The following is a 14285-nucleotide window of genomic DNA, read 5'->3' as shown; positions in this document are numbered from 1 at the left end:
GGGGGGGGGGTTGTATTTAGAATTTTCTTCTATGCTTTTATCTGATTCTCCCTTTTTAATATTATTTTTTATCTCAAATTAGTGTAATGTCCAATATTGTTTCTTAAATTTTAATGGGCATTTAAGGAACTCTAAAACCCTATTACTATTTCTATTTCTGATATGATATATGATATGATATGATATGATATGATATGATATCAAATGAAATAAGACTTTTGTGCATTTTCAATTTTGATTAATATTATAGAAATTTATGTTCTATTGATTAAAAATCATTGGTATGATTTAAATTTTCAATTAAAATGAAGTTGGAATTTCTTTGTATTAAGAAGTTTCAAATTACGGGTTATCTCCCTTTGTAAATCCGCCTAACCAAAATTATCATCCATAGGACATCAACAGAAGCTGATATGATAACCAAATACAGATGAAATTTTAAACTGCATCAAACCGACATGATTCTTTCTTGGAGCAATTTCAGTGCTGATCAACGGGATCTCCAGCTGTATGCTTTGCTTCAAACTGGGCAATGAAATATGAAGGACCTACCAACATAATATTTCCTATTTAATACGCTTGAATACAGATCTGCGCAGCTATTACAATTAAAATAAGAACTATGTTAGACAGCACTTTAATTCCTTCAATCAAAAGAGAGATGTAGATTCTTATTCACGTGAGAGATAATTGATTTAAAACAAGAATAAGCATATCATATCAACAAAGAAAATTTACTTCAATTTTTAAAAATAAAATAAAAAGACATAATCACAAATTTAAAAAATAGAATACAGAAGCCTTTTAATTTCTTTTTTGGTTACGTAAAATAGCTCATATGAGTCATGACCTGAGTGTGGTCACAATCTTCTATCAGTATGATGATAGAAAGCTATGGCATAATTCAACCTCTTGGAATGTAAGTTAAAGACTGAAACACCTTGGCTTATCCCTGACCTACTGGTTTAGCTCTGGATTATCATTTTTATTATTATTATTTATTACGCTTCCGCTGCTAATGAAGTCACATATTATTGAGTTAAATAAGTAGTGACCGATCATGTGTATATTTCTATTCTCATTTACCGAAGCTTTTTACTACCAACGCCATTCAGGAGTTTCAACAGATACTTGAGATTGTGGAGCATTTAAATTTAAAGGGTAGTCATATTTATTCAAAGATAAGATGTTCGTTTGCAGCTGGAAAGAGATTTTATACAATTTTATTATTTTGACTTGAACCGACGTGCGCTTAATGTGCATGTATACTTGTAGCTCGGAGTTGTAGCCCTACCCTACCATTATTATTATTATTATTATTATTATTATCATTATTATTATTATTATTATTATTATTATTATTATTATTATTATTATTATTATTATTATCATTATTATTATTATTATTATTATTATTATTATTATTATTATTATTATTATTATTATTATTATTATCATCATCATCATATTATTATTATTATTATTATTATTATTATTATTATTATTATTATTATTATTATTATTATTATTATTATTATTATTATTATTATTATTATTATTATTATTATTGTTATTATTATTATTAATATTATTATTATTATTATTATTATTGTTAATTTTTTACAGCTACGCCCGGTTACCGGTCAAGTACGTAAATCAAATATTATATACAGCTTATTCTTATTTGCAGGTCTATAACCCAAACTGTTACGGGCTCATTGCTGTAATGGAAATACTCTCAAATCAACGCAAAATATTGTCCATTGCAACAATGTTAAATTAAGCCCAATAAAAGTTCTGGCTACCAGACCTTCAAACATGTACACGTCGAATACATAATAACTGCTAGGTTTGTTTGTTTTTTTTTTCCTTTCTTTTTTTTTTTTAAGTCACTGTCGGATAATATATTTTTTTTAATTCTAAAGATTAATCCTTTTTTTTTTCATTCATATAATTTTGATCATGTCTTATGTAGAGATCGGAATATTTGCCTGAACAAGATACGAGATGTGTATTTGATGTCGAAATTAATGTAGGCAGAAAATACTGTATTATGGTCCCCAAGTAAGCGACCTCTAAAAGTCTCGTTCCAAGTTTAGATGTTTTTATTTAATGTTATTTCAATTCTTGTGTTTGTTTGTTTTTGTTTGTTTGTTTGTTTGTTTTTTTTTTGGGGGGGGAGGGGGTGGTTTTTCTTTTCTTTTTTCTTTATTTGTTTGTTTGATTGGTATGGGGTTAATATTGTTTGTTTGTTTGGGTTTTTTTTTTTGTTTTGGGGGGGGGGGGGGGGGGGGGGGGGGGTTATTGTGTGTGTGTGTGTATTTTTTTTTTATCGCCAGCGGACTTTATGATAAAATATTGTTAGTTGTAAATGTTGGTTAAAAATCATTCATCATTAAATTTTGGACCATGCCATTAGTCACTTTATATCATAGTAAGCCATGGTCTTACATTTGAGGTTCTCATCATTCGGGATGAACTTGTCACTAGTTCGACCCGACCGCGCTGTCCTTTTCACGGTGCCAGCTGACTGAAGTCGAGATGGGTGAGAATCAAATAACACAAGTTACGAAATAAAGTTGAAAAGACCCATAGGCCACATCTTTTCGTGTGTTCTGTATCGGAAATCTCCACGTGCATGAGGCTAAAAGACATTTCATAATTCATATCTAAAGTTAAAGATTTTATTTCTCGAAAACTGTTGCATGATTATTTCCCATTTGAAAACAATATTAGATTGAAGAATTTGCTTATTAAAAACTTTTGCGCTTATTGATTTTAGCTTTTAGATGATTTGCAGTACAATGTCATGACCTAAAAAGGTCATTATTTCAAAATCCGAGGCGTCAAGTAACAAATATTTCAATATGTGTGCACTTAATCCCTCTGTGTTCCAAACCCAACCAATGGAAACGATCCATATACCTTCCATGTGCTCGAGGTCATTGGTCACATTCGAATATGCTCTCAATGTGACCCACATAGTGAAAGTTTTTACAGCTTTTGAAATATCTAACATCACGATTGGTCATTTTGTTGAGCTTGACACATGGGTATTTTTGCAACTCTCATAAACAAAGCTTACGTTTGTTAAGAAATATGTGATTGATCACTTGGTTCGACGAAAACCTGAATTTCGATCGCTCCCATTGGATTGTTTTATTTAATGTCACTATGCAGTGGTTCACGTCCTGCTTCAGGATTGTAGTAATTAAATAATTTAGAGCAATGCTTTTCGTAGTCATTATATTGCATTTGAAATCCATTGTCGGAATGGAAAGATAGAATGTAACCCCCCCCCCCCCCCCCCCCCCCCCCCCCCCCCCCCCCCCCCCTCATAAAAAATAAAAAACAATAAAACAAACACAATTACGTTACGCCTCTTATTTTATGAATGAATAAATGAATGACAACTATGACAATGACCGTGATTTGTGTTCACAAAAAGTAAACACTCGTGCGATTTAACATTGAGGCAACGATCAATCAATATGGCGTGAGACACATGTGAATTGAGTAAATGTTCACTGTAGGGTTATGGTTTGTTTTTATTTTATTTTCTTAAACGTGGAATATTATTTTCTCACTTGCTGCACTGTAAACTTTTTTTTTTTATCCCTGTGACAGTTTGAGTTTTTAAAAATAGAACTTTAAAAGGAAAAAATTGATACTAAATTTTCTTAGGTCGTGGGTTGTAATAGCCATGCACAAGTTCACTGCAATACAACAAACAGTTTTAAAGACAAACTCCTCTAAGTTTGGGTATGAAATATGAAACAAAACCATTTTACTGGTGCTCCCGTTAATCGTGCACTTGACATTTCGAAATTTCTATTTGTTCGAGATTTATCATTTTGCAGTCGCCCACTCTTACTCTAACAAGGAAGTTTCCTCTCATGGCTCAATGGGTATAATGTATTTATTGAGGAAGATGTTCGTTAATTCAGGGCGGCAAGCACGGCTTTTCCATTTGTATAATAACAGAAATAAAAATAGATATTACACAGTTAATAAATGTATGTATTTAAAAAGACCTGCTTCTACCAACATGGCATTCCACTGCCCACATCTATTCATGTGTTCTGAATCGGAAAGCTCCTCGCACAGACAACTTCCTATTCTGTGGCTCCACGTGCAAGAGACTAATAGATTAGTAGGTTTACTCACAGATTACACAGGATAGTCTGTGGGTTTACTAGCACTTTCGCCAGTTAGGCACTCGACATTTCGAAATTTCTACTTATTCGAGACGTATAATGTATTTGTTGCATAGAAAAGTGTTAACAGATTTTCTTAGGTCAATGGATTGAGCACGTTCACTTGAAATGAAAAGCTCTTCATAACACCATGCAAAAGGAGAACATTACATAAAACATAATAGTATTAGAAGTCAAAATGGGGAGGAGGTGAGCTGATTATAACTTGCATGTTATGTGGCACTCATTACTTGTCCAGGCCAGTAGTGTGACCTTAGAAAAATCTCCAGTGCGATTTTCTATCCAACATTTAATGGGCCAAGCGAGTTGTCGGGGTTCATTCATTATATAACCTTGTTGGTCATTGGGCTATAAACTTCATGACCGTGTATGCTTTGGAAGCGGGCTTAGGTTGAGGGCTACAGAAGCAGAATAATGAGAGAGCATTATTCCTAAGATTGCTTGCTTCTTTTCTTTTCTTTTTTTTTCCACTTTATCCCACATACAAATACTAAAATTTAGTCGACTTCGAGTAACATTCAAATTCAGATATCTTTTGTGGCGTCATATAAGGGGAAGAGATGTATTGAAGAATCGCTTCGGTTGAAACTAATTTATTTTCGAAGAAGATCTTGGGCAGCGTTTGAAAATAGGAGCCATCCTGAAATGAGGGCGTAGTGTCAAATAAAAGGTCTTTTATAAAGGAAAAACAATTACAATTTACCCAAAAAAAACCCCCCAAAAACCCATTAAAATCACTTTCAAACAATCACTATAAAAAATGGAGAAAAGCTAGAGAATCAGGACATAGTGATTCAGCCTAATCGAGTCAGTACTTATAACATAATATTACCCTAAACTGCTAGAGGAAAGGATTTCAGATCACGTATGATTTCTCTTGGATTAATTTTCTTTGATATTTTAATTTCAACTTTCCTCTGTTCCAATGAGTGTATGGCACAAAAATCGTGCAAGGGCCAAGTCTAGCATTGACAACTGATAGGAAAGGTAATCGACCATATGATTTCAACTTTTTTTGGTGTGTATTTTCTGCATAGCTTGACAGCGGTTAAACATATCATTTTTTTTCACTTATCAGCGACAAGTAGTTTTAGAGATTTGTCAAAAAGAGTAAAACAATATTTTCTTGATGGCGGGAAAAGAGGGTCTAATTTTAAAAAAAAAGGTTTTGAGCGAATAATAATAATAATGCCAGAAAAATAAAACAAAACAGTAGGTAAGTATTTTGGTAATTTGAAGCTGTTATGTTCATTTTTTTTATTACTTCCTACAGTCCACAGCTTCTAACAGCTTAGTATCATTTTGACCTGTAGATTATGTAGGTAACACACCAAGATAAACCGATTCTTAAATTACACCCTTTCCTTTAAAATGACGTCCTCAAAACAATTAAAATAGAAAAAGCATATCTATCTAGCCCAATGCTAACTTTTCTCCAAAATTAATTTTACACTAAGTTTGTTAAGAGAATAGATAAACCAGAGTATAATCAGTGTTGTACCAGCCATCAAAATTACAAATAATTTAATTTAGAAGACCTTTGAGGTCTTAACTATGTATTATTTTCAGTGGTGATCTCATTATGTATTCGGAACTAAATGAATTGCGATTATGCCCACCAAATCAAAAGAAATGGTATGGTAGAAGAAATTGAGCTTGATAGAGAATGGTTTGACTGACAGTGGTAGGATCGAGAGCTTTCCCGCCGTCCCAACATTCTAACGTTCTTTTGTTTACCGGAAACGAAGACCGAGGCTCAAAATCAGGGGTCCTGTCTCGTTTTTTTTTCACAGAATTTGTTTCAAACTTTTTATTTATCATAAATTATCTTGGTAAGTCTTGATTATTATAAATTAAAATATATTGAAAAGACACGGACACGATCTAAGCATTCCGTAGAAAAATAGAGCTGTGTGACGCGGTTTCTTACAGCTGCGATCATTGTGTGTTCTAGCCAAGGCTTTCAAAAAACGAGGGAAGGTGTCATTTTCATGCAACTCTTGAGCAATTTATTAATTTTTTTCACCAAATTTCTTTGAAGATGATATTAGACATATATGTTCATAAACCTAGAAAAGACAAGTTGTTTTTATAAACCATTGGCTCACGATTTATAGTTTTCAAAGCGTTTATTAAGGGGAACAACGCGCCCAACCACTGACTCAACTCGAGACAAGATCAAGAAACACTGTAGTTGTAGGTACCCTTCGTCTTCCTAGCCTCTGTGACAGATTTAATTCATGCCATTTTATTGTCTTAAAAGTAGAATAGTATCCGTAGGTAATGCTTTGCATCTTCTCCTTAAAAATTAGTTACTAAACATTCGAAAAATTATGTTAAGACTAACCATTGACATTCAATAGCAAATTTCATACTCATACTTGATGAGTCCCACTCCGACTCATTGTAATTTTTGATGGCTCGTACTTTCCTCATGCATTTCTTTCTTCCCTTCAGAGCTTTCTTTCTTAACTTCTTATTGCTCCTCTTCTGTTTTTTCTTTCTTCTAACGATCGAAGTAACTTTGTATACTATTATCCACTGTAATTAGGCTATAATATTTATATGATAAAATTAGAATTAGAGAATCCATGATTATTTTTATTGTAATATCCTCACTTGCAAACGTTTTTGAAATTTATATATAAAAGACAACTAGTTGTGCTTTATCTGTAGCTATGCAAGGGTTGTTAGCCTTGCCTTAGCCCGAGTGCAGTGCTTTTTATTATTATTATTATATTTTTATGCTGATGACTTTTATTAGTATTTAGTATTAGGCCTAGAACTGGTACTCTATATTACTATATTGTGGGTGGAAATTCTTGGAAGTTATTATTTAGGCCGGTTCTATTTTTCCGAACGCTCAGGTAAATAAACTTGAACTCTGTTTCTCCGAATGGTCGGCTAGCCTCCAGTTCAGTAGCTGATGGGTTACGGATACGATGTCGATGCAAAAGTAAATGCTCAAACACAATGGACAAGGAATTCTCACGAATCATCAAGCTAGTGTTATTTAGGCACATTGTTGACAAAGACAGATTTTAATCAAAAAGTTGTGCTATCGCAAATACTCCATGGTGTGTTCACTTTTGCACTTAGCGCTATCAAAGAGAAAACAGAAGTAAACCTAAATAACAAAGCCAAAGTTTCAAGACAGGATAGCACAAACTCAAGATAGAAGTCTAACAAAAAGTTGGGAATAAAAGACGGAACGCCCAGGCACTGGCAAAAGGAATCCCCCAAAAATGCATACACATTCATCATTCACACAGACACTCTCGCAAATAACCAAAAAAAATCTTGAGTTCGGAAACCATTCGGGGGAATAAAGATCAAGTTTATTTTCCTGAGTATTGTGAGTCTGAGAAATTGTCACTTCGTATTATTTATTGAAATATCTCTTATTCTCAAATCCTGTCTCTATACTTGACTCATTCCAGCGGAACAAACTCAGGTGTTAGACATGATAGAGTTTTGCCATTTTCCTGATAATAGAGAGAAGAGTTTTGCCATTTTCAGCCAATACTACAAATTACTACAAATGTGCTCTTTTTAATTATAATTGTAATTATAAATGATCAAATAAGAATCCATGATGATTATCCTCACTTTCGAAAGTTTTCGAAATTATGAAATGTGCTTCATATAATGATTTTGAGAATGGATTTGAGAACAGAGGTGCTATCTTTTTTAACTTTAATCTCAAATGTATTGACTAAAATTGTCAAATGAGCAATAAACTGAAATGAATAATTTGTTGAGTCTGTTCATCCTCTTAGTCCTCATTTGTTCGATTTGGTGCAGGTGTCAAGTCTACTCATCTTAGTCTCCAGTTTTGATTCAGTGCAGACTTTGTCTATTTCTGTCTCAACTAATTTATGTCAATTTTTATTATGAGACAAATATTGGCACATTGGCTCATATATATATATATATATATATATATATATATATATATATATATATATATATATATATATATATATGCATTTGATTGAACAAAACAAACCTCCGAGCATTCATGCATACAGTGTATATTGACAATTACACTAACACCAATAAACCTCAATATCATCAAAACGGTCATTATAAACTTCCAAGATTTGAGCTTAGAAGGAAAATATATGCTTTTTTCTCATGAAAAGCATGATATAATCATTAAGTATGAGCTTTTAAGTTTCGTGTTGTGTCTTAGTAATTTGCTGTGTTTTATGACACCAAAGGTCGCAAGTAACCCCAATTAAAAAAAAAAAAACCCTAAATGAAACTTAATCAGACATGAAATGTACTGCAATTGCATTTAAAAGTAATTTTTGACTTTGTGCTATTAATCAAATTACAATGATATGTGCTAAAGCATCACATTTTATTTGAATTATAATGCTTTCTAAAAAGATGACGAGTCGACCTTATTTTAAGCACATGCTAAACTGCATTCAAATTATATTTTCGAACTGTTTATTTCATATTCTGTTGAACAGAGCATCTTGAGGTATTTCATTTTATCTCTTCTTTATATTATCATTTGATTACAGACATTAGCCCGACGTTTACTGATCAAGACTCACTCCACTTTTATTAGGGGCTCATTTTCGCATCACTGGTTACCGGTTCTGTGTGTTCGTTCCATTGGAGATGACTTGTTCTCAATAACTTTGTATGATTACAGAGCCATAGAACCCATAGTGGGCAGGGAAGCACTTACTGTGTCTTCTATCCCCCTATATCTGTTTTCCAACATGCTTTCTGTCTTTGTCTTGGAATGAGATTACTTGGTTTTGTCCTGGCCCTGGCCAGATACCCTGGCTGGGAGGGAAACAGTCAAATGTATTGTTAGAGTTTTGGGAGATGCTATTTTTTTGTCTTGCAAATCATCTCTCTGTTATGCACTGTATTTTTTTACTGTTTATATATGTATGATTTGTAAACAATTGAGTGTATTCCTCTTGGCGGGGACCTGTGCTTGTGTCTGGATGAGACATTTAGGGATCTCAAACCAAGTACTTCGATAGTGTGCTCTTGGAATCTACATCTGTTTTCTATTTGAACCAATTCCCTTTGTCTCCCTTATTCTTGGATGCTTTAATTGTAATTTTAGAAGTTTTTACTATCCCAAATTCCTCCTTTTTACTGGTGCTGATATGACCTAAATGTGTTGCAAGCGCCGTAAAACCCTTAAAAAGAAAAGGAAAAGAAAAGCCATAGAAAAACTTTTTTTTACACATATTGCCATTCAAATATTTCAAATTATATGATAATGGAATACTAAACTCACATCACAGCCAAACTTTCGAGTCTCGTGTACCATTAATTAATTGTAGTTATAAGGTAATTGTTCAGTCAACACTTGTGGCCTGCCTTAATGGGTTTATGACCTACAGATTAGTGATGGACCATTATTTACTTTTTGAAACCATTTATTAAATTAATATTTCAAAACCCTTGTCAATTATGCAAAATTGGGTGGGGTTCCTGACCTCCCATAGTTGGCAGGGAGGTACTTACTGCGTCTTCTATCCCCCGATATGTTTTCCAACTTGCTTTCTGTCTTTATCTTGGAATGAGATTACTTGGTTTTGTTCTGGCCCTGGCCGGATACCCTGACAGAGAGAGAAATGGTCAAATGTATAGTTAGTTTTGGGAGATGATTTTTTTCCCCTTGTAAATCATTTCTCTGTTATGCACCGTATTATGTTTTGCATACATATATGTTTTGTAAACATTTGAGTGTATTCCTCTTAATAGGGACCTGTGCTTGTGTCTGGATGAGATGATCTTAAACTAAGTACTTTGATAGCGTGCTTTTGGAATCTACATCTGTTTCCTATTTGAACCAATTCCCCCTTTTGTCTTCCCTTTTCTTGGGTGCTTTAATTGTAATTCTAGAACTTTTTACTTTCCCATTTTCTTCCTTTTTACTGGCGCTGATATGACCTTAATATGTTTTTGCAAGCGCTGTAAAACCCTTAAAAACAAACAAAAACAAAGTTATGCAAAACATAACATAGATTTGTCATTACAACGGTCAACAATGTTTGCCAAAAAAAAAAAATAAAGAGTTGTTAGGATCATCAGGGAAGCTTGTATAGAAGGACACCTCTTTATCTTAGATTATGGATTTTACTATTTTGATGGAGACAATTTTTAGATGGATTACTGCTCAAAATAACTTGAAGGTTGGAAAGAGGAGGAACATAAGATATTCATTACCCTGCATTTTATACAAATAAGGCAAGGAGCATAAATTAAATATATTGTTTTTATCAGCAAAGTAAAAGACTTCCAACCTTTACTCATGCTTTGCATATCCTGCCAAAAAAAAAAAAAAAGAAGAAAATCAAGGACCATCACTCTATTCCCGAAAATTCATAAATTATTTAGATTTGTATACAGGGCATTTATGAGCTGAATTAGTTTAAATTTGGGATACATTTGCTAGGATCAGATTTCTTTTACTATATCTAGCATGAGTTTAACAAAAAGATTTAAAATGTGTAAAACAATCTTGCAGGAATTATGTAATAAATATTATCGATCAGATCAATTCTTGTATTTTACAAAGGAGCCTAAAATAACATTGTATATTCTTAGTATTTGATAGGTGAAGACCAAATTTTTCTGACCAGCCTATCCACCCAGCGGTGAGAGGTTAGCTGGGTCTATTAGATCTGGCAAAAAATACTTTGCGATAGACTAGCCTCCTCCTATCCAAAAGATAGCAAGCCTTTGCTAATGTCTGTTTCACGATATAGAAACTGGAATATCTTCAGTTTTATGGGCTTCTTTTTAAAAACATTCTTTACTACTTTGAGTTTGAGGGATAGATTAGACAGCTAAGAAAAACACACAAAAAATGTTGTTGTGGTGACAATTGTTGGTTTAAGTGTCAATTATTTACTTTATTTTATTTTCCTACAGGTTTTTATTCATGACAGCAGTTGAAACATGGATGCCAAATCTCCTTCATCGAATCGGCCTCCTGGTTTTCACAGGCTACCACAAATTCCTATGATGGGACGCAATGTGAGAACTGCCCAAAGTAAATCAAGTGCTCGCCAGGCAATGGAGTCGAAAGTACTGACTGCTTCTGATGAAGTGGATAATTTGAATATTGTTAATCTCTGGACGAAAACGGATTCTAAGGTTGTTAAGTCAATGGATGTGTCCAATGATATTGTAGATATTGAAAATTGTACTACTCCGATTGCTTCAGATGAAGCAAAGTTATTTGGGACAGCAACAGTGACTGAAAAGACTGAAATTAAGGGGACACCAGCTGGCACTCTGATTAGTACTGGAGAACTCACAGAAAAAAGAAAACGTAGAAGTTCGAAGAAGTTTGAAATGGACACTGCAGAAGAGAAAACTTTTATTATACATAAAAAGCAAGGAAGGAAAAGTAAGGATGTAGCTAAGGACAGTGTTTCCAATGATAAAAAAATTCAGAAACAATCAAGACGAAAAAGTAAGACAGACACTTTAAGCTCATTGCCAGCAGAGGAAAACATATTTACAAATGAAATTAGAAAAACACAAAGCCCTCTGGAGAAGAAAAAGAGTAGATCAAAATTAGAGATTGAAGCAAGAGCAATTGTCCAACTCAATACTGTGGAGCTAATGTCAGAACCAGCTACAGCTGGACAAGGTGTTGGAACCACTGATGACTCTCATTTTGAGAGTCAGGATGAAGACATGGAAATTGGTATACATATACCTCGTTGTGTCATCATTACGCCTCCTGAAGTGCCTAGTGAGGCTGAGATTAACCAGATGTTTGAACAGCCATCTGTTATTTCTGACTTGGAGCATCCAATTTTATGGAATTATGGAGATATGTTATGGGGCAAAGTTAGTGGACATCCCTACTGGCCCTGCATGGTGTCACCATGCCCTTTTACGAAAATGCTGACGAGGGTGAAAGGTTAGTTTATGTTGTGATTTCACATGTTAAATTTTAAGACTTTTCAGGTGAATTTGTTTTTAAAAATCTGTTCTAAATAAAGACTGAAATAGCCCAGACATCAATCTCTTGTAGTATTGAAAATTTATAAATGTTGAAAGTTGACAGTTGAAAAGTTGAGGTTTTTTGTAATTTTATTTTGGTTGTAGTTTTGGCTTTTGAAAAAACAAACAAATCCCGATGTTTTAAATTAACAATACTGATTTTTTTTTTTTAACAGTTGAATCCCATTTTACTGGGTATTATGAGTTGGCAGCTCTGATAGTGTCTGTTCAAAATTTGCATATTTCAACAGTGCAAAAACAAAACAAAAACAATAGAAAGAACCCCCCACCCCCAAAGTATTTGCTTGATACAGCCTAAATGCATGTTTTATGAACTCTTTGTATGTTATCACTATTTTTATTATACAGTTCTTGGCAAACCCATTCGTCTCTACCATGTCCAGTACTTTGGAGATGACTGTGAAAGAGGTTGGGTCCGTGAAACTTCATTGATGGTGTATAAAGGGAAGGATCATTTTTTCGAACTTGCCAAATCATCAAAAGCAGCAAAGGCGACAAAGTATGGGAGAGGCAATAATCCATTCAAGGTCAATCCATCAAGGCATGACTGGAGAATGTCTGTAGAAGAAGCTGAAAATGCTTTCATGTTAAATGAAAAAGAGAGAATAGTACAATATTCATTTGATTATTTGTTCCTCGAGAAAAATATAAAAAAGAAGCAGACTGTTCAATCGACGCCAGTGCAAAGAAAGAGGAAGAAGTCTCTGTCACTGTCACCAGATGAGTCAAGGGCAAAGAAACGCAAAATTGAAGTTCGGGGGATCCCTCTCAATTCTCAGCCTGAAACAAATGACCAAGAAGATTTGCCTGACGTTTATGATTTTGACCATCACCAGTCTACATCAACAGTTAATCCACCAGGTAATTTTTATCCTTTATCAATTATTATGTGTAATGGTTCAGGGTCAATGTTTATTTTGCCATCATCAAACATTAATTTCTATACATGCATATATTCATACCTGCCAACCCTTCTGCTTTTGGCGGAATAATTCCTATTTTCACTCTTCCTTTTCTACAATTCTGGCATTGTCGCCGATTTTCAAAAATGATGATGATGATGATGGTTAGAAGAAAAAAATGGAGGGAGGTGGGGGGTTTAAAAAGATGAATTTAAAGAAATGTTTGCCAAAAGTGAATTAAGTAGGAAAATTAATGGCACTCCTTTCCCCTTTCCCCATTCCATTACCCAATACATGTGATATGTAGTTTTGCCAGCTGTGCTCTCTTTATATGTTTGGTGGCAAAGTTGGTGGTCATTTCGATACAGTATTATCCGTTGTTATCCTATTTTTTGTCTCAAATTCCTATTTTCTGACCTTCTAATTCCACTTTTGGAATATGAAGGGTTGGCAGGTCTGATATATTCAAATAGAGTAAGCAGAGCCTGACCCCTCTTCTTCTTCCTCCTCTTCCTCTCCCTCCTCCTCTTCCTCCTCCTCCTCCTTCTCCTCCTCCTCCTCCTCCTCCTCCTCTTCCTTTCACATTCTTCTTTTTCATTTAATTCAAGCCAATTTTATATGTTGTTTTTTTTTCTTGCTTTTATTAGATTTATAAGTAATAGTCATTGTCAGGTGTCATAATCACCACCAATGCTAATTTTTAGTGTCTCCCCTTTGGTTTCAGTAACTGGAAAAAGATCCAAAAAACCAACGATTAAGTTGGTTGAATCCATCTTACAGGTGAGAACTTAAAGATATTAGAGCTTATGACTTAAGAAATTTTAGGATCTTGTAAGATTAATGAACTGTGAGTATAGACTGATGTTTCCATAAGGTAAAAAGTAATTTTTTCTTTGGGTAAAATTAAATAGATGTTTATAGGCTATCTTAGGGAATTATCTTGTGTGCAGAATGAGAAAAAAGTTTTTTATATATTCTTCTTCATTTCCTTTTAAGGGACGGTTTGGGTCTTTTATTAAAAAAAATTAATTACCAATATTGGGCGGTTTTAATCATTCTGTATCGTGATTACAGGTTAAAAAACAACATTTATGGTGAAAATTTTTAATTATCTGTGTTGATACCCATTTTGCGACCTAAT

The 14285-nt window shown here is 33.7% G+C and overlaps 1 protein-coding gene across 8 annotated transcripts in view; it reads left to right on the top strand.

The window, feature by feature from the left end:
• Positions 1–14285, top strand: part of LOC144965544 (histone-lysine N-methyltransferase NSD2-like) — a 67846-nt gene that overhangs the window by 3297 nt on the left and 50264 nt on the right. For 2 of the 8 annotated variants that reach the window (XM_078900973.1, XM_078900974.1), the window contains exons 2-4: positions 11136–12138; positions 12591–13103; positions 13869–13924. In XM_078900973.1, the coding sequence (XP_078757099.1) occupies positions 11163–12138; positions 12591–13103; positions 13869–13924 (1545 nt within the window). In that variant the 5' untranslated portion in view covers positions 11136–11162. Of the gene's footprint in view, positions 1–1690; positions 1850–3597; positions 3763–3839; positions 3909–5147; positions 5205–5940; positions 6414–11135; positions 12139–12590; positions 13104–13868; positions 13925–14285 lie in introns of those variants that run through there. The other 6 variants (XM_078900976.1, XM_078900979.1, XM_078900972.1 and 3 more) reach the window with 6 other exon arrangements.

Source organism: Berghia stephanieae, chromosome 2 (genome assembly GCF_034508935.2).
Source record: "Berghia stephanieae isolate SIO BIC M18660-M18661 chromosome 2, UCSD_Bste_1.3, whole genome shotgun sequence".
In the NCBI taxonomy this organism is placed as follows: Eukaryota; Metazoa; Mollusca; class Gastropoda; order Nudibranchia; family Aeolidiidae; genus Berghia; species Berghia stephanieae.
Note: the sequence above shows the minus strand (reverse complement) of the source record. Positions and strands in the feature narration are given on the sequence as shown.